The 22,355-nt window shown below is 41.1% G+C and overlaps 1 protein-coding gene across 1 annotated transcript in view; it reads left to right on the top strand.

Moving 5' to 3' along the window:
* The window catches only part of CLSTN2 (calsyntenin 2), a 1,274,185-nt gene that overhangs the window by 1,127,582 nt on the left and 124,248 nt on the right, over positions 1-22,355 (top strand). Inside the window, exon 9 of the mRNA XM_082249414.1 lies at positions 15,670-15,832. Within this exon, the coding sequence (XP_082105540.1) occupies positions 15,670-15,832 (163 nt within the window). The remainder of the gene's footprint in view (positions 1-15,669; positions 15,833-22,355) is intronic.

The following is a 22,355-nucleotide window of genomic DNA, read 5'->3' as shown; positions in this document are numbered from 1 at the left end:
GGGAACAGTGGGATACTCCGAATTAACTATGCACAATGTTGGAGGACTTCTATCTTCATGTACAGCCAGGCTGTTGATTCACCCTGCCACTGCCAGGTGAATTTGAAATAAGTCTCTTTCCTAAGACGACTTGTTGAACAATTGATTGTCTTCAGGACACTCTATTCAGCATCCTCTCTCTCTTTACTGCTGACACCTGTCCTCTGACTATCCTAGGTGGCCCCCCTCAGGTCAGGCCCCTTGACACGAGTCCCTGTAGTCACGATACTGTTTTTCCAGGGTCTCCAGTATCTCCCCTTCAGTCAGCTCTCCTGGACCTCTGGATTCAGCTCTTCTCATCCATTCCTTCAGCCCTCAGTACGACCTCCTGGGACCACATGCCACTGCTAAAGAGGAAGAGGCAGCTGCCCCCTCCCTCCGGGACTCTGCTCTCCAGCCAAAGACTCGCAGCACATGTGCTCCTGGCTTTTATACAGTATCCCAGAATTCACTGCCAATGCCAATCACCAGGACTGTATCAAAGCCCATGCATTCATTTGTCCGGTTTCCTCCCACTGTCCAACATGCCTCCCTGATGTACCAGTGTGAAATGCACTCTAGACACAATGAATCGCATACTGAGCACAATGAGCAGATCTCACTAACAGATCCTGCTCTCTTTTAAGAAAAGAGCAATATAGATTTGCCTGCAGCTCCTCTGGTAAGCAGACAGACCCAAAAACGATACTACTAAAAACTATGAAACTAAACTCTCTCATTAGCACCTACCTAAGGGAGCGCTACATATGATAGTATTTTTATGAATTGGTACCGCAACATTTTTGTTATTTTTTTTTGTTTGATTGGTTGAACACCATTTATTGCATGCAGCAACCTATTATTTTCCTACATAAATTTATGTTTATGGATTATGGTATCCATTAAGGTTGATTTAGATTTCAGAATATCACATAGGAACCTATTAAAGGGCTTAATAAAGATATCTGACCATCTAGTGGGACTTATTTCCATCAGGAGCCACAATTCTTTCCACGTAGGAGGACTAGTGAATTCTGTTCATTTTTCAGGCATAGGAGCATCGGTAACCCCACTATTGGGGGTACTTCTCTCCCCATCTGCCCAGGACTCATCCTCCCATCCCGCTCCCATCCCACCAGTTCTGCCAGCACTCACCATCCCTCCTCCTTTTCGTAGCTCGGGCTCCCAGGGGCTTGCATATAGAGGGTTCCCCAGCAACCTTATGCTGGCCTTTTAAAATTACATGGAACCTGTCTTTAAGCAAGAGGCATCTGGCGTCCGGCCGTCCATTTTTTGTCACATTGTAGTTTGTCCTGTCTTCTGTTGTGTTTTGATTGGCACTTCTGTCACAAGTTCAGTTACTGTGTACTTCCTATCAGGCTTTCATTTGCTTTGTCACTATTTAATAAAGTCAATTTTATTATATTCCTTAACACATCCCTTGACTAATCTTTGTCAGCAATATAGCAACTCATGCCCATGCCTATACGGGACACTTTTTGTATGTATGTTTCTAGCTATGTTGGTAAACACACACCTGTGATGGTCATGTGTGGATGATTAATTATTTGATTGGCCTGATTATCACATTACTTTTTATATTTGATTTGGATTAGAGCACAATTGGTAGTGCATGAGTCACACATCCCCTTACACATTTGGCACATAGTTGCCCAAATAAACAGTTCATTGAGGTTGGCTTGTAAGTTTGAGACATCCTGTAAGGATGTTGTTTCACAGTATAGCCTGGTGTCATCTGCAAAGACTGAAATGGTACTTTTAACCCCAGACCCTATATAATTTATAAATGTATTAAAAATGAAGGGTTTCAATACTGAACCTTGGGGTACACCACTGATAACCTTAGACCATTCAGAGTAAGAATCATTAACCAATACTCTTTGAATTCTATCTTTTTAGCCAGGTTTTTATCCATTTACAAACTGATTTTTCCCAGCCTGTAGACTTAACCTCACACATTAGCCATGTTGTATTAATGCCTGTGTGTACACGTTTGCTTTTTCACACAAACAAATCAAATAAATTGGCTGGCAATGCACTAAAACTTGCAAAAATCGGCATTTGCCATCTTTGACAACACAGTACACTACAACTCCTAGTAGTGGATTACCGTACATTGTGGTGTGCTATAATGTACAGTATGTGCATTGGACTTGCATTGCCCTAGTGCATAGGGATGCCATTCCTAACAAATGGCGCTGCAACATATGAATACACATAAAGTATGTTGTCATAATGTGTCCATTTCTGCACTGCAGGCAAATGCAAAGGTGTGTTTCGGACCCTATTCTCACACATTGAAGCAGATGATATTAGTGCTTAAAATGGCACTCAATAAGTTACATGTCCACCTCGTTCTTTGCATGAGACAGTAGAAAAGCTGAGCCATTGCTAATTGCCAGCAAATCATACTTTTCATTTATTTTCTGCACTACAAGAAGTAGCAACCATGTCTAATTGGTTAGTTTAGCTAAACTCTCCATTTTCCTTTTCTCATCTTTTTAAACATGAAAGTCAGTGTTCTTTTCAATAAGCAGTTGTTTCATAGATTATTTTTCTGCTTTAGGAGTGACAGATGATGAATTAGCTGACACTATGTTCTAAATTACGAAGATACGATCAGCTAAGAATCATCTCCTAGGCCACAAGGTTGCTCCACATTATTTTGTATTTCAACAAAGTTTTCGATTTTGCCAATCTATTTACTTTCATTTTTCAGCAGACTATTTCACCTTCAGAGACAGCTTTTCCTCCTGCTATGGCTTTTCCTCTGCTATGGATTAAAGGTCAGCTCATATTGCAGCATTTTTCCTGTGCTCCTTCATGGCCACAATGCTTGTGATAATAGATATATCTGTTTGAAATGGAAAGTGATTACATCCATTTGATGGGCAATCTGGTACAAAACATTAGTAGTATGGAGAAATGTTAACCTGGCCAAGGACAAAATGTCACATTTAGTGCATTGCTAAAAAAGCTCTGATTATAAAGCATAATCAAGGCATGCGCGTACAAATGGCTTCATGCTCAAGTAATAGAGTTTCAGCAGTTTTGGAAAGGTACAATTAACTGAGCAAAATGTCATTTGCAGAGGTGATGACCCTAAAAATAAATGTGATTGCTGAGATCTTTTACCGGTGAATTACTGCAGATTCTGATGAACATCTTGACAAAAAGACAGAAAATTATGGCACACTCATTTTTTTTTTTTTTTTCCTAGCGGCAATTTCTGTTCTCGGTATAATGTAGTGATTGTGAGTAACTACATGTGGGTTTATGCTGTTAGAATGTTGATTGACTTGTTGGAAAAACACTGGTGCTGTGAACAATGGGCAGGTATTTATTTCACAGACTATAACTATATCTCAACTGCTATTTCACAAAGAGTGAAGACAAGCTAAAGACCATAGCTTGAAAAACAGAAAACATTATTTAGTTATAGAGTAGATTTAAACTCCATGTGAATGACAGTTCTGTGCAATCATGAACAAGTGCAGTTTTTTTTCCATAAAATACAATTTTCACCCTTTCTTATTGTTTGCATCTCGTTGGCAGCAGTGGCCGGTCCATGAGAGGCACAGGGGTGCTGCCCCCCAAATTTCCATGCGCTGGCCCCTAATCCCCATGCGGGGCGCCAAACGCATAGATTTCTACAAGCTTTTTTTTTTTTTTAAACACATGATTAGAGTCTGAGGCTTGAATTGGTTTTAAAAAGGTAGGGCTCTCTGGAACACCCACTTGTGACATTAGCAAATAACACTCACTATTGTCTTCTTGCTTCTCCTCCAGGCCAATCAGGGCAGGAAGCGGGTCATAAGACCTGATTGGCCACTAGGAGAAGCCGGGGAAGCTGCCCACGACCTGGATGGGGTAAGTGCAGACCTGGCGGGGGGGGGGAGTTTCTTTGCCGCCCCCCCTCCTAAAAATGAAACACCATCCACCACTGCTCGTTGGTGATATACCCCAGCTACTTTCAGCCAGCTTTTGTCTACATAAATTCACTCCAGCATTGGCTACACATTATTGCTCCAGACTCTCTTCCTGATAATGACCATACTGAGCCATGACTCTGAAATGTGTGTCAGCATGGCTGCTTGTAGTCTCCATCAGGGGCACATGTGACAGAGTGACAACCCAGGAGTACTTTTGTGACACAATTGCTTCCCCATTACAGGAATTGCCTGAACAAGGGCATTTAGAACAGGATTATCAGGTATTTTTTTTTTTTGTAAAAAGTGTTTATTTGGTTTTAGGTGTACAAATAATAAAAAGCATTATAAAAGTAAAGTAATTTTGACCAAATTGCAATAAATCTGCTTAAAACAGCATGTGAGTTGAGTGATTATTCAAGAATACAATTGTATAAATTAAAAAAAGATTGGTTTATGTAGGCACATATGTAGGCACAACAAATAACCTTATGTTATAACAATAAATAAACGTGCACTTTACTGCAACTCCACCAAGTATGAAGATACTTTTCTTTATGTTGTTGGCATCACCAGCAAATGTCAGAAGTGAGGAACATCATATGATGGTAGAGCATCTGTACCAGTAAGATAAACATTTTTTGTTTTTCTCTTCATAATGGTTAGAAATAGACAAAATGTGGGTCATTGTAAACATTTTGGTCCACTCTTCCTTTCAGAAATCCCATCCCAGGTCCTTGCCCCACTCCACCTTAAATTGTATCTTCCTCGGGTAGGCCTTCTGTCTCTAGAACCTGGCCCAGACTGGCTATAGGGTACATCGGGCATTTGTCAGGCTACATGTCTTAAGTAGAGCTGGCAGGACCAGCCGCAGGTCTACTTTAGAATTCCTTTTCATGTGATATTTTTTATGTATTTGGCACTCTCAATTTCTTTGAAAAAATTTTTCAGCACACTATGTCAAAAAGGTTGCCTACTCCCAGATTAGAGAAACCCACATCTTGTGCTGCTCCATACTATTTTCAGGACTCCACCATCAAAAACGGAGTTAAAGTAAGACAAAAAACAGCGCCATATGGCAGCTCTGACCTAAACTGACCCCGATCTGTCACATTAAACTAAAAAAGGTACCATAATCAAATCCACAAATCCTGGAACCCCAATCCTATTACCAACTGCCTCCATGAATGCCCCGCTGCTGCTCGGTCCAAAATGCCCAGGATTTTTTTTGTCCCAGTACGGGCCTGTCTGTGAGGTATATAAGATGAACAGAGCATATATAACTCCTTCAAATGCAAGCTGCTCAAAGTTTATTAAAGAGAAGAAGAGGAACTTTATAGGTTTCAGTGTTGAGAAGAATGCTCTAGATTCAGAATTTTAGTAGAAAGCATGTCAAGAGGGAACAACAGGTTATCAAATTATGGAGTTAGAGGTCCCAGGAAGACAGACATGGGTAAGTATGTCCATTTTAAAGAGCATTGACTTTCCTTGCCACGTTGGTTGAAGCAAGTAGCACTAAAAATCTGAAAGGATGTGGTCTGTTGGGTCATGACATTTTAGATATAATAAGTTCCACAGGTCTGCTGGTATCTGTGTGCCTAAATAGGTATTCGGTCTACTTTGAAGTCGTATACATGTTTTTTTTTTACTTAAAGTAGAAGGATAATTTTTTAGAAAATCTGATTTACAGTATCTCACAAAAGTGAGTACACCCCTCATATTTTGTAAATATTTTATTATATTTTTTCATGTGACAACACTGAAGAAATTACACTTTGCTACAATGTAAAGTAGTGAGTGTACAGCTTGTATGACAGTGTAAATTTGCTGTCCCCTCAAAATAACTCAACACACAGCCATTAATGTCTTAACCGCTGGCAACAAAAGTGAGTACACCCCTAAGTTAAAATGTCCAAAATGGGCCAAAAGTGTCAATATTTTGTGTGGCCACCATTATTTTCCAGCACTGCCTTAACCCTCTTGGGCATGGAGTTCACCAGAGCTTCACAGGTTGCCACTGGAGTCTTCTTCCACTTCTCCATGATGACATCACAGAGATGGTGGATGTTAGAGGAACTCCTCCACCTTCCATTTAAGGATGCCCCACAGATGCTCAATAGGGTTTAGGTCTGGAGATATGCTTGGCCAGTCCATCAGCTTTACCCTCAGCTTCTTTAGCAGGGCAGTGATCGACTTGGAGGTGTGTTTGGGGCTGTTATCATATTGGAATACTGCCCTGCGGCCCGGTCTCGGAAAGGAGGGGATCATGCTCTGCTTCAGTATGTCACAGTACATGTTGGCATTCATGGTTCCCTCAATGAATTGTAGCTCCCCAGTGCCGGCAGCACTCATGCAGCCCAAGACCATGACACTCCCACCCCTATGCTTGACTGTAGGCAAGACACACTTGTCTTTGTATTCCTGACCTGGTTGCCGCCAAACATGCTTGACACCATCTGAACAAAAGACATGACATGATTCCAGTAATCCATGTCCTTAGTCTGCTTGTCTTTAGTAAACTGTTTACGGGCTTTCTGGTGCATCATCTTTAGAAGAGACTTCCTTCTGGGACGACAGCCATGCAGACCAATTTGATGCAGTGTGCGGCATATGGTCTGAGCGCTGACAGGCTGACCCCCCACCCCTTCAGCCTCTGCAGCAATGCTGGCAGCACTCATAGGTCTATTTTCCAAAGACAACCTCTGGATATGACACTGAGCACATGCACTCAACTTCTTTGGTTCACCATGACGAGGCCTGTTCTGAGTGAAACCTGTCCTGTTAAACCACTGTATGGTCTTGGCCACCATGCTGCAGCTCAGTTTCAGGGTCTTGCCAATCTTCTTATAGCCTAGGCCATCTTTATGTAGAGCAACAATTCTTTTTTTCATATCCTCAGAGAGCTCTTTGCCATGAGGTGCCATGTTGAACCACCAATGACCAGTATGAGAAAGTGAGAGAGATAACACCACATTTAACACACCTGCTCCCCATTCACACCTGAGACCTTGTAATACTAATGAGTCACATGACACTGGGGAGGGAAAATTGTTAATTGGGCCCAATTTGGACATTTTGACTTAGGGGTGTACTCAATTTTGTTGCCAGCGGTTTAGACATTAATGGCTGTGTGTTGAGTTATTTTGAGGGGACAGAAAATGTACACTGTTATACAAGCTGTACACTCACTACTTTACATTGTAGCAAAGTGTAATTTCTTCAGTGTTGTCACATGAAAAGATATAATAAAATATTTACAAAAATGTTGTGGGTGTACTCACGTTTGTGAGATACTGTAAATCAGTTTTTAAATGATATATAGCTTAAAATCTAGTGAATTACAATATTTTAAAATATTAGGAACTGAGATTAATAGAGAGGATATGCATAGGTGCAGTTCATATGCATATAGTGAGAGTTTGTGGTGGTGGGAGCATGGCCCTACTTTCATCTCCCAGCTGGGAGATAGAAATAAATGTTTCCCATATAATTATTTGAGCATCTACTGCGCAGGCATGGCCAGGGAGACAGAACTTGTGGCACTGCATGTCTGCAAGCACAAAACGCTACAAGTGTTGTTCCTCTGTGTGTATGCATCTGCAAAGGGTGAGGGTGGGATATGTTGGGTCAGAGAGGGGGCAAAAAGAAAAAGTGCACTTTGCCTGAAAGTGTTACTAAACCCTGGACCCTGCATTCACTATATCTGGTCTCGCACAGTACAAAAAACAGGGAAATGCAATAGTTTTAGTAAATATATACTGCTAAATACCTTTTTTCATCAGCAGTTAAAACCTTATGTCTTCTATAAATGTCTGGTTAAAGCTTGTAGGAGGGGTTTTCATTCTATAAGGCTGCAGGCTCCTGACCCTCTGTCTTGACAGTGCTGATTGGCCCTGTACTGATCACATGCACTCTCCCAAGAAAAAAACAATTCTCCAGCAATACACACCAAACTGCAGCTTGTCCCCTAGCCTCTGTTCTATCAGGAGATGTATTGTGGACAGTGGGAGAAGGGGAGGAAAAGACAAGACAGAATAAAACAGCATTTTTACACATTGCGGAGGATTAACCCCTTAGGTTCCACAGTGAGTATAACAAGCATGCTTCACTGCATATACTGTTGTGGGTTTAGTAACACTTTAATTTCTTGATGTGAACAGCACTGAAGCTTTTGTTCTGTATATCTATGGTGGCACAAGTGATCTATGATTAGTTTTAATAGCAGTAATTTACGCTTGAAATAGTTTTCCTCCTCTGTGATATTAGCTGCCCCAATCAATTTGTCTGTTTAGTTATTATTAATTGGAATTGGGTTTTATCCATTTACAGAGCATCTATTATTAATGGACTCAATAACTGAAGTGATTTTCTATTCTTGAACTGCCTAGCTGAGAGCTGATAATATGTCTAATTATATTTACATATGCACTATATTATTACTTTTTCTTATTTCCTATTCTCCATCCAACCATTTGTTGTAATAATACAAAGAGGATGAAGTTGTTTCTGTCACTTTCTAGTAGCATTTTCTAAAGTTCCTGCACAGGAAATATACTGTATGCCCCTTTTCTAATTAGATGTCTTAAAGTTTAACTCTAGGCAAATGTCATATACTGTACATATATATGAACTGTTTTACTGTCAAAGGTTTACAGCTTTGCTCAGGCAGTTTATTGACCCATGCAACCCTGTGAGACATGGCCAGCGATCTCACTTTTCGACAGCAGTTAAGTAATATAGCTTGGTTACTGCCCACCGCTAGTCTTTTGTTTGGACACTAAAGAAACCACAATCAGATCACCATTCTTCTTTTTTCCACTCTTATGAACAAGTTCCCAGTGTTATAGAGACAGCACTGTAAAACACAGCCTAATTGCCTTCAAGCAAACCTGTCTGTGGCACTAAACAATAAATAATTCACAAAAATGTCCTAAATTAAAACCTCTTTTTTTCTAGTGGGTAGGGAGTCGATTCTTTGCTCTTTTGGAGTGCTTCAGGTGTTGCTGGTATCTGACAACTCTGGTCCTCTGCTGCATGCCAAGCTACCCCCCACCAGCTTCTACATCAGGATTGTGTCCTGTAACAATGTGGTGGCTAGTGGAAGGGATTACAGAGAGCCTGTGGTTTAGGTTTTTTATTTGAATGACAGTGTCACTTTAAAATACTATTCATGCTGATCCCTGCTGTTTAATAGATAACAAGCTGATATTAAGTCAGATGCAGTTACTTTCATTTGCAGTATTCAAACAAAAGATCATTTTACCCCTTTCCTGTCCAGGCCACTTTTCAGCGCTTTTGCATTTTGAATGAATTTCATTGCTATAAGCAAGCATTTTACTGAATAGAAAAAGATGAATTCAGTTTGTTATATTGTGATTAGCTGTGATTGGCCAGAGCTAAGCACATGGTACAGATGGGCTGCGATTGGCCCTGTCTGTACCATGTGATCACCTTGACCAATCACAGCTGGCAACAACTGTCATGTGATCTGTTGTGATTGATCACAGCAGTCACATGGTACCAGTAGTGAACCAAAACACTGATCACCGGCTGTGTCCAGTGGACACAGTCGGTGACAGATCACCCTCCTCTATGGCCCCTTCTGAGTGGACATAATATGACTTCCCATCCGGCCTATAGCAGAGTCACGGTCGGGCGGAAAGGTGTTAAAGAATATATAACAGTATTAAGTAACCTTGCTGTGTCTGTCTGCAGGTCTGTATTATTTTAAATAGTTCATTTGGTTAATAAAACTGGAACAAAGAAAATAAAAATAAAGAGTTGCCAATAGCTTTGGGTACAGTTAGAACACAATTGCTTTGGGCACCTCCCTTTTCCTTAGGCTCACAGATCCTTAGTTAGCAAAAGTGTTTGATTGATAAACACTCTGACAGCTTGATAAATGTCATTCTTTATTTAAGTTTCATTAATTGCTACTGTTTGAAACAGTTCTTCCCCTATACACTTGGACCGTACGACTTTCAATGTCAAAAGTGAAGATAAAGTGACCAATTGGATTACTTGTTTCATTTTCACAAAAAAAAAAAAAATGTAATTATTCACCATGGTTAACAACCAGGAGAGGCCTGTAAAGCAAAAATAAAAGACTTGCAGGCTGCATGCTAAGGAAAGTGTACCATGCAAAGCTCTATTTCAATATTTTTTGGGGAAATTTCCATTAAAAAGGCACTGGGCATAAAAGGCACAATGGCATTGGTCAAACAGGAAAGCAAATATTAGTCTGCAATGCAGGCAGAGCGTGCTACTGACAAACAAATAAGAACAACAAATGTAGTAACAATTCTACATAATCTAACATATAGATGTAAAACAGCGCCTGTGTAATATATAATGAAGAGAAGTGAAAAGTAAATTATGAGTGCACTCCAGTTGAGGGGAACAATTCTTAAGCAGAAAAAAAAAAAAAAAACTCAGTTAAGGCTCAGAAAGCATGAACAACCTGGTATCCACCTGCTATATGGATGGTTAACATCTTGTAAAAAACATGTAGAAACAGTAACAGAGAAAAAGAAGGGGGGGGTGAGTAAATAGGGGAAGAGAGCTGTAGCCCACCTGCCCAATCCACCCAGTCATCACCACAACAACCTCCCTCAAGGGGATTGAGGATATTTTATCAATTAATTCCAAACCCTTTCAAATTGCAGGGAGGTATCTTGTAGGATGCTAACCAACTTTTCATTAGTCATGATCCAGGTAAGCTTACACCTCATCATTGCCAAGTCGATTGTGGGTTTATTTCAAGTGGTTGCAATGGATATCTTGGCTGCAAGGAACATAAAGTAAATCAAGGTTTGAGTGTGTCTGTGCACCTCCGCTACAGGCTCATTAAGTAAGGCTACTTTTGGATCCTTTACAATGTTTACCTTGGTAACCAAATATATAACCAAGTATATAAGGGTGAACAGAAACGCTTGACTTTTCTACACAACCACCATGTGTGAAATATTAAATTCACTTGGCCATAGCCCCGAAAACAGAGTGAGGAAAAACCTGGGTACAATTTGATTTGGGGAGGTGTTAAGATACCAAGTACCAACGGGATAGGAATATAAAACCCGTCTCTACCAGTGAAATGTTCATATCCCCTTTGGCTGACCAATCTCTCCCGTTTTCCTCATCCATTTCCATCTCTAAATCTCCCTGCTAAGCCATATGAGGTAATTTAATCACAGTATTGACAACATGTTTATACAGCTCGGAAATGCTGCCCCTCTGGTCCTCACCATGATAGCATCTGTTTTCAAAAGCTGTGCACGTTTAAATATCAGTGGTAGAACTTTGCATAGATTAGAGATAATGTAGTATTTGTTGTAAGTGGTATGTCTCTGTAAGTCTCAGGGACCGGCATCCCAAGCTGCTGTGCATAATATGGGGTGGGACATAAACCCCTATGATCAATAACATGACCAATGCGATAAAGATCTTTATTCAGCCACCACTGAAACTCTTGAGGGCGTAGACCAGGTGGAAATGCTAGATTGCAGAAAGGAGGCCTGACCTATATGTTAAGTTCCACAAATGTATAGAATGGGATAGGGTAGGGCAGAGTATCGCCCGCCCAGTTTTCGAGGGGATCCATATCAAAAGATCGATGGGCCTCCAGCACTATCCAATCCAATTTGTAAGATAAGGAGTATAATGGAGTCAGTTGGATAAGTTGCATTGCCCTGTAGTATAGTATATTTTATGGAATCCGGACCACCCAGCCCACCAGTTTCATCTTCTGTAAAGCATGTGGCGTGACAGCCTATGACCCCCGGGATGCCAGATGAATTTTAGTAGCTGGCTTTAAAATCTTTGGAGATCTGAGGAGCTGGCTTTAAAATCTTTGGAGATCTGAGGCCGGAATCACCACAGGGTGGGAGCGAAAGTAATATACAATTCTAGGCAAGAGCACCATCTTAGCTGCAGCTACTCTACCCATGCAGGATAAATAAGAAAGGGGGCAACCCTGTCAAGCACTGGAAGCAATGGGAAAGGGATCACAGTTATAGCCCCTCATCTTTATTAGAGCTGATAGAGTGCTATACAGAGTCTAAAGGAACGAGAGGAATTTAGGGCCAAACTGCCATCTAGACAAAATTCTGAACAAAATAGTCCAGACTATTCGAATGTCGAATGTTTTCCCTATATTAAGGGACAACAACTGTCCTTTCCGTGGGCTCCCCCATCCCAGAAAGAATTAGGTATTCAAATGAGATCAATGACCTGGCAAATTTGGTCAGATGCTTGTCTATGCAGAACAAAGCCAACTTGGTCATTATTGATGTAGCAGGCAATAAAGCCATTTACAGACAATATAACAAATGAACCCAAGCATGCTAGAGAAGCTACTTGAGAATGGTTAGGGACGTGGTCCCTTAATACTAAAAAATGGAAAACAAAAAAAATATATATATGTAGGAAAAATATGTACCAAAGTCCTCCTTAAGGCAGTCTGGAGCATCAGATGAAGCTGGTTTTAGTGTTGTGTCAAAGAGGGGACAAGGGAGCAGTGGCTTCCAAAGAATTCTTGCCCAAGAGACGAGAAGAGGAGCAATGAGGTAACATAGAAGGAGTGGTTGAGATCAGGCCCAGTTGATGTAACGATAATTCACTATAAGAGAAAGCAAAGAAGGAGTGGGTTTTGCCATGGTAAATAAATTGCAGGCAAAATGAAAACTGTCAACGATACTTAATCTCTTTATTCTGCAGGGACTGTAGCAGGGGTTTGAATGTTTGGCATTGCAGACTGTGGCTGACGATAAGTCAGTCAAATATGTGGACGTCATGACCTCCAATTTGGATGTTAGGGTCCTCTCTGGCCTTTTGCATGATCTTTTCTTTGATCCCAAAAAGAAAAATATGATAAACCCAGATATTATGCTTCGGCTGGCTTTCTCCAGACCTTGCTTCAACATGGCAGAAAACCTTGGCAGAAAAAAAAAGCCTGTAGATTGTGGAGGAAAAAAAAACCCTACATAGGAATGGGGCAGTAAAATCTGCTCACCAGCTCTGGAAGAGGAGAGTCCCAGCCATGCAGGCTCGTGGGTAGTCTCCTGTGGTGTGAGTGTTGGCGGGCTCCAGGATTCGATCCTCCAGCTGCCTCAAAGAAGGAGCCTTGGGCTTCCTCTTTGCCACGGTGGAACTCCTAGGTGGTAGAGGAGGTGGCGAGTGCAGATGACAGCGCGGCAGGTCCCTGTCTGTGGCCATAATCATCTCAGTGTGGCAGAGCGAATGGCTCAAGCAGCTGCAACGGTTCCTTGCGCACATGCGCCCCTCCCCCCATTCACAGTTTACCATAGTAATTGGTGGCCACGATGTAAGGGGGGCTTTTGGTTTATTTCAAATGTATATATACTAAAATAGAGGGATTATGAGGTATACATTTTAAACTAATAAGTACTATTTAAGCTGAACAAGATGACTCTTGCTCTTTAAAAAGAATATGCTCTCACCTAAGGAAAATAATAAAAACAAAGCAATCAGTACAAATAATTTGTATCATTCAGGTTACTTTAACAAATGAGCACCACACAGGTATCTGCAGTCTTTCAGCACTCATCATTAATCCACATGAGAACAACAAGATGATGATGTTAGGTGCTGTGATCACAAGTCTGAACAGTGAGCCGTTAGCTATAAAACACACACAGTAGCTATCATTGACCGTTAGCCCTGTTCTGATTGAGGTATGAATGGGGAAGTATTTCCACATAGGACTAACAGCCCAACATATAATAATTGTATGGGATCAGGGGGAAAACACCCTTTGCTCTCCAGTCCCCTCATCCCCTGGTAATTGTTTTGTTTTTTCTACAGTTTTTGTAACTACCAATCTGTCTCTATATTATAGGTAGTCTTTAGTTGTTGAGTACATTTTATCTGAAATCTTTGTTGAGAATATGCTTTCTAAAAGATATATCATTACCATCTAGACTTTTATTGATGTTTATTTGTGGCTGCTGTTATCCCACAACTATATAAAAAAAACAAAAAAAAAAAACTGAAAAAGACTTTGACTAAAGGATTTAATTGTCTGTATTTAAACTCCTTCAGTTTTCCTGTATCAGATGCAAGTGAACCCCTTATGAAGAAATCTTTGATTTTTAAAGTCTTGTAGACCTATAAATATATAATCTGAATGAACATACAGTACATAGGTTTTACAGTTGATATAAGCAACAACGGAGAGACACTTTTTATTTGCATGAGCATTTACATCACCATAGATGATGCAATTTTCTTTCCTGCAATCTGTGGTTGCAGGAAAGAAAATCACTCAATTCCCCCATCAACTCAGGCAGTGTTTATGGGGGAATCCCTCCTGTGTACCTGCTGAACCGGCCAAAACTTTAACCGGCATTACATTTGCAGGTGTGTTGAATATGTGCTCCCTCCATCGTGTGCTGTGCTTTCTTCTCTCAGCTCCTTCAAAACTACAGGATTTACAAGTCAGTGGACTTAGTCACAGCATGCAGGGTTTAGCTGAATTTCCACCCTGTACTGACAGGCCCCTTGAAGATGCTAGATCCATTGATGTCATCACTGTCCCTGAGTTGGAACATACATGCAGATTAGAAATTTTGACTTTAAATCCCAACTTTACTGACTTTCTTGGCCTTCATCCTTGTTCTATGTCAGTGATAATAAGGGGTTGATTTACCAAAATTGAAGAGTGCAAAATCTGGTAAAGCTGTGCATGGTAGCCAATCCGCTTCTAATTTCAGCTTGTTCAATTAAAGGGGTTGTAAAGTCAAAAGGTTTTTTATCCTAATGCATTTATGCATTAAGATAAGAAAGCCTTCTGTGTGCAGCAGCCCCCCTCAGCTCCCCCTAATACTTACCTGAGCCCCATCTCTATCCAGCGATGTTCATGAGTGCCTCAGCCATCCAGGACTCCCCCACCATTGGCTCCCACTGCTGTCAATCAAACTCAGTTAGCCAATCAAAGGCCAAACGGCAGCTCCGTATCTGAATTGATACACAGAGTTGCAGCTTGGCTCGGCTCACTCTGGTGCCCTCATAGCAAGCTGCTTGCTGTGGGGGCACTCAACAGGAGGGAGGGGCCAGGAGCTCCAGCCAGAGATCCGAGAAGAGGAGGATCTGGGCGGCTCTGTGCAAAACTACTACACAGAGGAGGTAAGTATAACATGTTTGTTATTTTAATAGAAAAAAAAAAAACAAGACTTTACAACCACTTTAAGCTTTGACAAAAAAAATAAAAATACCTGGAAGCTGATTGGTTTCTATGGTGAGGTTCACCAGATTTTGCACTCTTTTAGTAAATCATTGATGCCACATAATGCCAAGTAACTATCATTTTCAGAAGGAGGCCAGCAAGAGGAGCCTTCTTATTTATTTTAGTATAGGTTTCAAATCTCAGTGTTTTTTCCTTGGAAACTAGAAAAAAATGGGTCCAATGGAAATTCTATTTTTTATAAATCAAATGTACCCCAGTGTGTGTAATTTAGTTTTATAGCAATATTTTGTAGGGAGCTCTTTATGTCCTAATATTCTCAATGCTCATTATAAAATCTGTAAAATTAAAAAAATGTACCTAACTAAATAACTAAATAAAACAAACTCACTAACAAACTGTTAACCTAGTGTGTTATTCCCAGTTCAAGACTTAACTCATACTTCTCTAGCTTTGTTAAGATGTAGCTTCATGTAACGATATGTATTTTTTGTTTTCCAGATTTGTGATAAAGAATGGCATTACTATGTCATCAACATAGATTTCCCTCTGGTAACATTGTACATGGATGGATCAACATATGAGCCATATCTGGTGACCAATGACTGGCCAATTCACCCATCCCACATTGCAATGCAGCTGACTGTGGGTGCTTGTTGGCAAGGTATGTCTGTTATTTGTATTTCATTCTGCAAATAAAAAAGGTTTAGAACTTATGTTTAATCTGCCTATAATTTGTCTTCCTGCCTCCATCAGGTATTCAAGTATATAAAACATTTCCATCTTCATTACATAACTTATTTTACAACCAGCAAGGGCATGCATTTCTATGCAATATGGACAGCCCACAGCTTGTGGGAGGGGCCAGCAGGGTGCAGTACATAGCTTCTGGAAAACCAGAGAGTGCAAAATCTGGTGCAGCTGTGCAAGGTAGCCAATCAGCTACTAACTTAAAGTGGTTCTAAAGGCAGAATGTTTTTTTTATCTTAATACATTCTATACATTAGGATAAAAAAAAAAAAATACATCTGTGTGCAGCAGCCCCCCCCCCAAGCCCCCCTAATACTTACCTTGCAAGAGAGGCACAGCTGTCTGGGACTCTCCCTCCTCATTGGCTGAGACAGCAGCGGGTGCCATTAGCTCTCGCTGCTGTTAATCAACGTCAGTGAGCCAATGAGGAGAGAGAGGGAGGGAGCAGGCTAAGCCACGGCTCTGTGACTAAATGGACACACAGAGCAGCGGCTCAGATTGGGTGCCCCCATAGCAAGCTGCTTGCTGTGGAGGCACTCGGAAGGAGGGAGAGGCCAGGAGCACTGGCTAGGGACCCAAGAAGAGGAGGATATGGGCTGCTCTGTGCAAAATCACTGCACAGAGCATGTAAGTATAACCCATTTGTTATTTTTAAACAAAAAAAAAAACTAGACTTTAATATCAATTTATGCTTGTTCCTGAAAATATCACAGCTCCTTGCCTCACTACTCCACTCAAGAGCCCTCAACCCTGATGTAGACACTGGACTGTCTAATTGGAGGGGTTATGCAAATATAAACATTCCTTGATGAGTGGGTGTCAGTCTGGAGTAATGGTTGTTTCTGGGCAGACTTTTCATAGGCTTTATGAAAGGATGATGGAGGGTCTGGAAGTTTTTTCTTCTATTTTGAGCCACTGTGTTTCCAGCCATCATAGGTATTAAGATGGGTTGGCTTCAAGTGAGCCAACAATTTGCACCATCTTTGTAGCTTTTATGGTAAGTATTATATGTTTTTGAAGCCATCTCTCCAATGCTATACAGATATGTAAGGAATAAGACCATATTTTCTGTACTTCTGTTTTTCCTGCCTTCTCTTCTGACATCTGCCTAAACACGGTAGATTCCTGTGCACTATACCTAAAATTTGAGTGTACTGGTAATGTTTTGAAGTGAACAAGTTTAATCACAGTACAGCATTATTACTAAAATTGTGCTGTCTGAGAGATTCTCAACCTGGGCCCTTATCAGGTACCTGGTGCTGGAGTCCAATGGGGAGAGAGAGCTTCCCTTGAGGCCAAGTTCCGGACTTCCCTGAAGATGGAACAGAAGGAGTCTGGCCAAAAGTAGCGCAGGTCATCTGCTGGAGTGCTTGCAGGGATGATCTAACTAGAATGCTTGTCAGAGGAATGCCCAGTATATAATTGATGCACTGGAACGGTGCTCTGCAAGCAGGTGGCACTTGTGGGAAGCAGCAGGTCTTTTGTAGAGCAGATATTGGGAGAGTAGTCAGTTTGAAGCCAAGGTCAGGTGCAAGGTGGGGATCAGAGTAAGGGTAGACAGGAGGTTAGCTTTGGTCATACACAGGGGAGCAGAGAGAAGATAAATTTGACAAGCTGGGGTCAGGAGGCAGGCAGAAGACAGGTTTAGGGGCAAACCAAGTCAGTAACAAGAATCCAAAGAGGGAAATTGAACACATGAACAAATGAACTGCAGAACCGAGGATCAACCCACAACTGCAGAGACTGACTGGCTTTCTTATAAAGGCCATTTGGCACCAAACTAGACTGGGATTGTGCGTAACTGTGCACCAGGGCACATGCGAGTTTCGGCGTGCATCCGTATGTGTGCACCAATGCTCATTTGTGCACGCCCTTGTGCCCCTATTATGCAGTGGTGCACATCCTTGAGGCCATGCAAAGTACTGACAGAGATGCTAGATCTTCAAGCACCTCTGTTACGGACAGTGCTCTGACAGCCCTCCTCTGCACTGAGAGCCTGTGACCTTCAGGCTCTTAAGTGCACCTCACTACTATTCAATTTCCAGCAGGTTGCCACAGTGGCTAATAGAGCATTTCCCTGTTTAATCATGCCATGGAATTAAAAATCTCCCAGAGGTTAAAAGATCTTGGTTGCAGCTTGCATTAGGTATTCTTAAAATGCACACACAACAATTTGGACAAAACTAAATGCATGAATTTAGATACAAATTTTACTTTCTTCCTTTAAAAACCAGTACAGCCTTGCTATAATTATTCCCATAAGATGGGAAAATACTAACAGATTCACTCTCTCATTTTATCACCCAGTGCAGTAATTCATACTGTATCTCCATTACAATTCAGCTGATCAGTTTTAATGAATGTATATTGCCTAAATTAAAATTTTGACTAAAGTACCTTGAAGGTTGTGTTCAACAGTCCCGTAGCCGGGATTACGAGAGAGCTTTAAATGTGTTTTAATGGTTTCCAAGGAGTACCAGTGAGACTAGATTTGTTTGTAGCACAATATAAATATGTCTCATTAAAATGTATAGCCTACCTGGATCCATCCAGACAAGCTATGTTATGACCAAGCTACAGCTTAGCTGTTGTTTAGGAAACAGGCCAAGATGACTGTCAGTTCTGATAATGTAAAGGGTGGTTTTGTATTGGGTTGTAAATATTTTATAGACTAGATGTTAAGATGAAGAAGACAATATAACCAGTTACAGAATGTTATGGCTTAATTTTCAATTTGTAGGTCCCAGCATGATTTGGTAGTACTTTTAGGTTGAACCTGGAAGGGGAATATTAAGGATTTCATAGTTCCAGCTGTCCTGAGCCATGCACGAGCCTGAGCAGATGAAAAATGCATGCCCACAAATGAATGCTTTCAGTACTGTGAATTATAGAATAATACAAGCAAAATGTATTAAATAATGTACGCTTAACTGTTCATTATGAAACAAAGTCAAAAAGATTGCAGTATGTCTGTTCTTGCAATGATTTAACATTTGACGGTTTCACTTTAAGCCTCTCCCTGGATATGGTAATTTACAGCGATCCTGAATGGGTTGTAAAGCTCTTACAGAGATAAAACATTTCTTTCACTATTGAGAATATGCACAAAATGCTTTCTAAAAGCTGCATCAGTGATGTTCTTGTGATAAAGTGTAATAGATGTTATAGTACATGGCTTACCATCATCAGCACTGCAGAGCATTGCTTTTAAGCAAGCTCCTAAGGCCTGACTTTAGTCAAAACCTGTAAAGATTCTCAATGGGGCGGGGTATTTCTTTTCATATCCTGTTCTAAACAGAGGAAATCACCAAAAATAAGACTGATGGTAAATCTATCTATAGAACTGAACTGCACTCCTTTGATCTACAGAAGCATAGCCAAAATAACTTTGGCCATACTTTTCATTTCAGCAAATTATCAGGATCCATTTGTGCTCTACTGTCACATTTTTTTTGTTTAATCATCCATCCACGGTCAATAGTTAATTTTACACATTATAATTAGGCAATCACCACAGACAAAACCTGCTCACCCTTGAGAGGATTATTGTGTTCTAGCACCCCCTACAGACATTTATGGCAGTGAAAAAATCATTACCACTTACAATGGAAAGGCAATAATACAAGATCAATCACATAATATTTAAAAGCCTACTGATCATACAACATTCCAAACTCACACTAATAAGACTCATCTTTGGGCCCTGCCACATTCCCCAGAGCTCCCCTTTTGCTGATGTCACCCCTGAGACTCCCTGGATCCTGAGAGGACCCTGCTACTCGACAGCCAAAAGGAAGTGCTCACGTCATGCAATGGACACCCTAAGACACCTGATGAAGAAACCCCTGTCCTGTACACAGAAGAAGAGAGAAGTCTTAGGAATTGAATGTGCTGTGACTGTGGATTTGGATGAGTAAAGGGGCATTTTAGGTAGTTTTTTTTTACATTATCCCAGTGATTAGGTAAAGTTGGGGGCTATAATGGGCCCAGGAAATAGCAGCCTAATTTCTCAGTATAGCTTAACCTCTTAAGGCCTGGAAAGTTTTGCCCCCTAATGACCAGGCCATTTTTTGCGATACGGCACTGTGTTATTTTAACCACTTTACCACTAGAGCATTTTGCTGTCTTACGTCTGGGCCACTTTTTGCGATTCGGCGCTGTGCAACTTTAACTGACAATTGCGCGGTCGTGCGACGCTGTACCCAAACGAAATTGACGTCCTTTTTTTCCCACAAACAGAGCTTTCTTTTGGTGGTATTTGATCACCTGTGCGATTTTTACTTTTTGCGCTATAAACAAAAAAAGAGCGTTTATTTTGAAAAAACAACAATATTTTTCACATTTTTTTATATGAAATTCCCCCCAAAAAAGATGTAAAAACCAATTTTTTTTTAAATTTTTGGCCAATTTGTTTTCTGCTACCCATGTTTGGTAAAAAAAATCGCAATAAGCGTATTTTGATTGGTTTGCGCAAAAGTTATTGCGTTTACTAACAAAGGGAAAGATTTATGTCATTTTTGGTGTTTTTTTTTTTAACGAGTAATGGCGGAGATCTGCGATTTTTTTGCGGGACTGCGACATTGCGGCGGACAGATCGGACCCTTGACTGACATTTTTGACACTTTTGGGGGTACCAGTGACATTACTACAGTAATCAGTGCTATACATATGCACTGTTACTGTAAAAATGACACTGGCAGTGAAGGGGTTAATTTTATTGGAGAGGGAGGGGTTAATGTATGCCTGGTGCTTACTGACGTGTAGGGGGGGAGGTGTCTGTGTGAGACAGGGACAGATCGGATGTCCAGCTATGCTGAACAGTCCGATCTGTCACTCCCTGTCACTGAAGAGATCCGCCCGCTTGTGTTTACACAGGCGGGCGAATCTCCACACTAGATCCCCGACGATCGGGGCAGAGCAGCGGCGATCGCCGCTGCTCCTCCCCTGGCCTGACTCCCGCTGTGAATGAAAACAGCGGGAGCGCGGCTCCGGCGGCGCGCGAGCGCCGCCTACAGGGGAGGAGTCTGGCGACGTAGGTCTACGTCGTCAGACCTACAAGAGCCACTTTGCCGCAGTACTATTCAAGTACTTAGCGGTAAAGTGGTTAACTGACAATTGCATGGTCGTATGATGCTGTATCCAAATAAAATTTATGTCCTTTTTTTCTCACAAATAGAGCTTTCTTTTGGTGGTATTTGATCACCTCTGCGGTTTTTATTTTTTGCGCTATAAACAAAAAAATGTGACAATTCTGAAAAAAAAACAAACAAACATATTTTTCACTTTCTGCTGTAAAACATTCCCAATAAAAAACAATTAAAAATCAAATTTTTTCATCAATGTGGGCCATTATGTTTTCTGCTACATATGTTTGGTAAAAAAAAAAAATTACAATATTTGTGTAATGATTGGTTTGTGCAAAAGTTTTTGCGTCTACAAACTAGGGGAAAGATTTCTGTCATTTTAATCTATTTATTTATTTATTTTACTAGTAATGGCAGTGATCAGCGATTTTTAGCGGGACTGCGACATTGCGGCAGACAGATTGGACACCTGACTGACACTTTAGACATTACTACAGTAATCAGTGCTAAAAATTTGCACTGTTACTGTACTAATGACACTGGCAGAGGAGGGGTTAACACCAGGGGCGATCAAAGGGTTAAATGTGTGCCTAGGGGAGGATATGTAACTGTGTGGGAGATGGACTTGCTGGATAAACACAGAGACCTGTGTTTCTAAATAGGAGGAACACAGGGTCCCTGTGTTCATCACTGACAGAACAGCAGTCATCCGTGTTTACTTCGGCAGACCACCATTCTATCTCCATGGGGAGCGATCGCGGGTGCCCCCTCTAGCCAATCGGCTGGTGCGCGCGCACCCCCTTAACTGCTGTGTGTTAGGTATGTCGTTTCACGTAACAGAGTCGACCTGCCGTAGTATACCTACGGCGGCTGGTTGGCAAGTGGTTAAAGAGGTTGTTAAGGATAACATGTATTATATAAGATAACATGTAGTATATAGTTTATGTTGTTTTTTTTTTTTTTAATCAATCTTCTAAATACCTTATTTCTTCTCGACAATCAGCGGTCACGTGACAGCCCTCTGTAGTACATACATCGAAGGAAGAGAGTGATGGGCGGTCACGTGACCGCTGATTGGTGAGAAGATATAAGGTATTTAGAAGATGATTTTTTTAAAAAAAAAACACATACACTATATACTACATGTTATCCTAGCAGAGGGGCTGGCAGTGATTGTTAGCAGTAATGTTTGCACAGTAATGACAGAGGCACATAAACTGACCATGGTGTCAGGGCTCAGCAGCCATGATAAACTGTGGTCAGTTTACAGGGCAGGAGGACAGAACCAGGCAGGATCAGCCAGGTATTTTAGATGATAGAAGGGGCCAAATTACACAGTACAAGCACTGAGCT

Source organism: Pelophylax lessonae (genome assembly GCF_965119305.1).
Source record: "Pelophylax lessonae genome assembly, chromosome: 3".
NCBI classification, from domain to species: domain Eukaryota; kingdom Metazoa; phylum Chordata; class Amphibia; order Anura; family Ranidae; genus Pelophylax; species Pelophylax lessonae.
The sequence above is the reverse complement of the archived record's forward strand: the minus strand, read 5'-3'. Positions and strand labels throughout refer to the sequence as shown.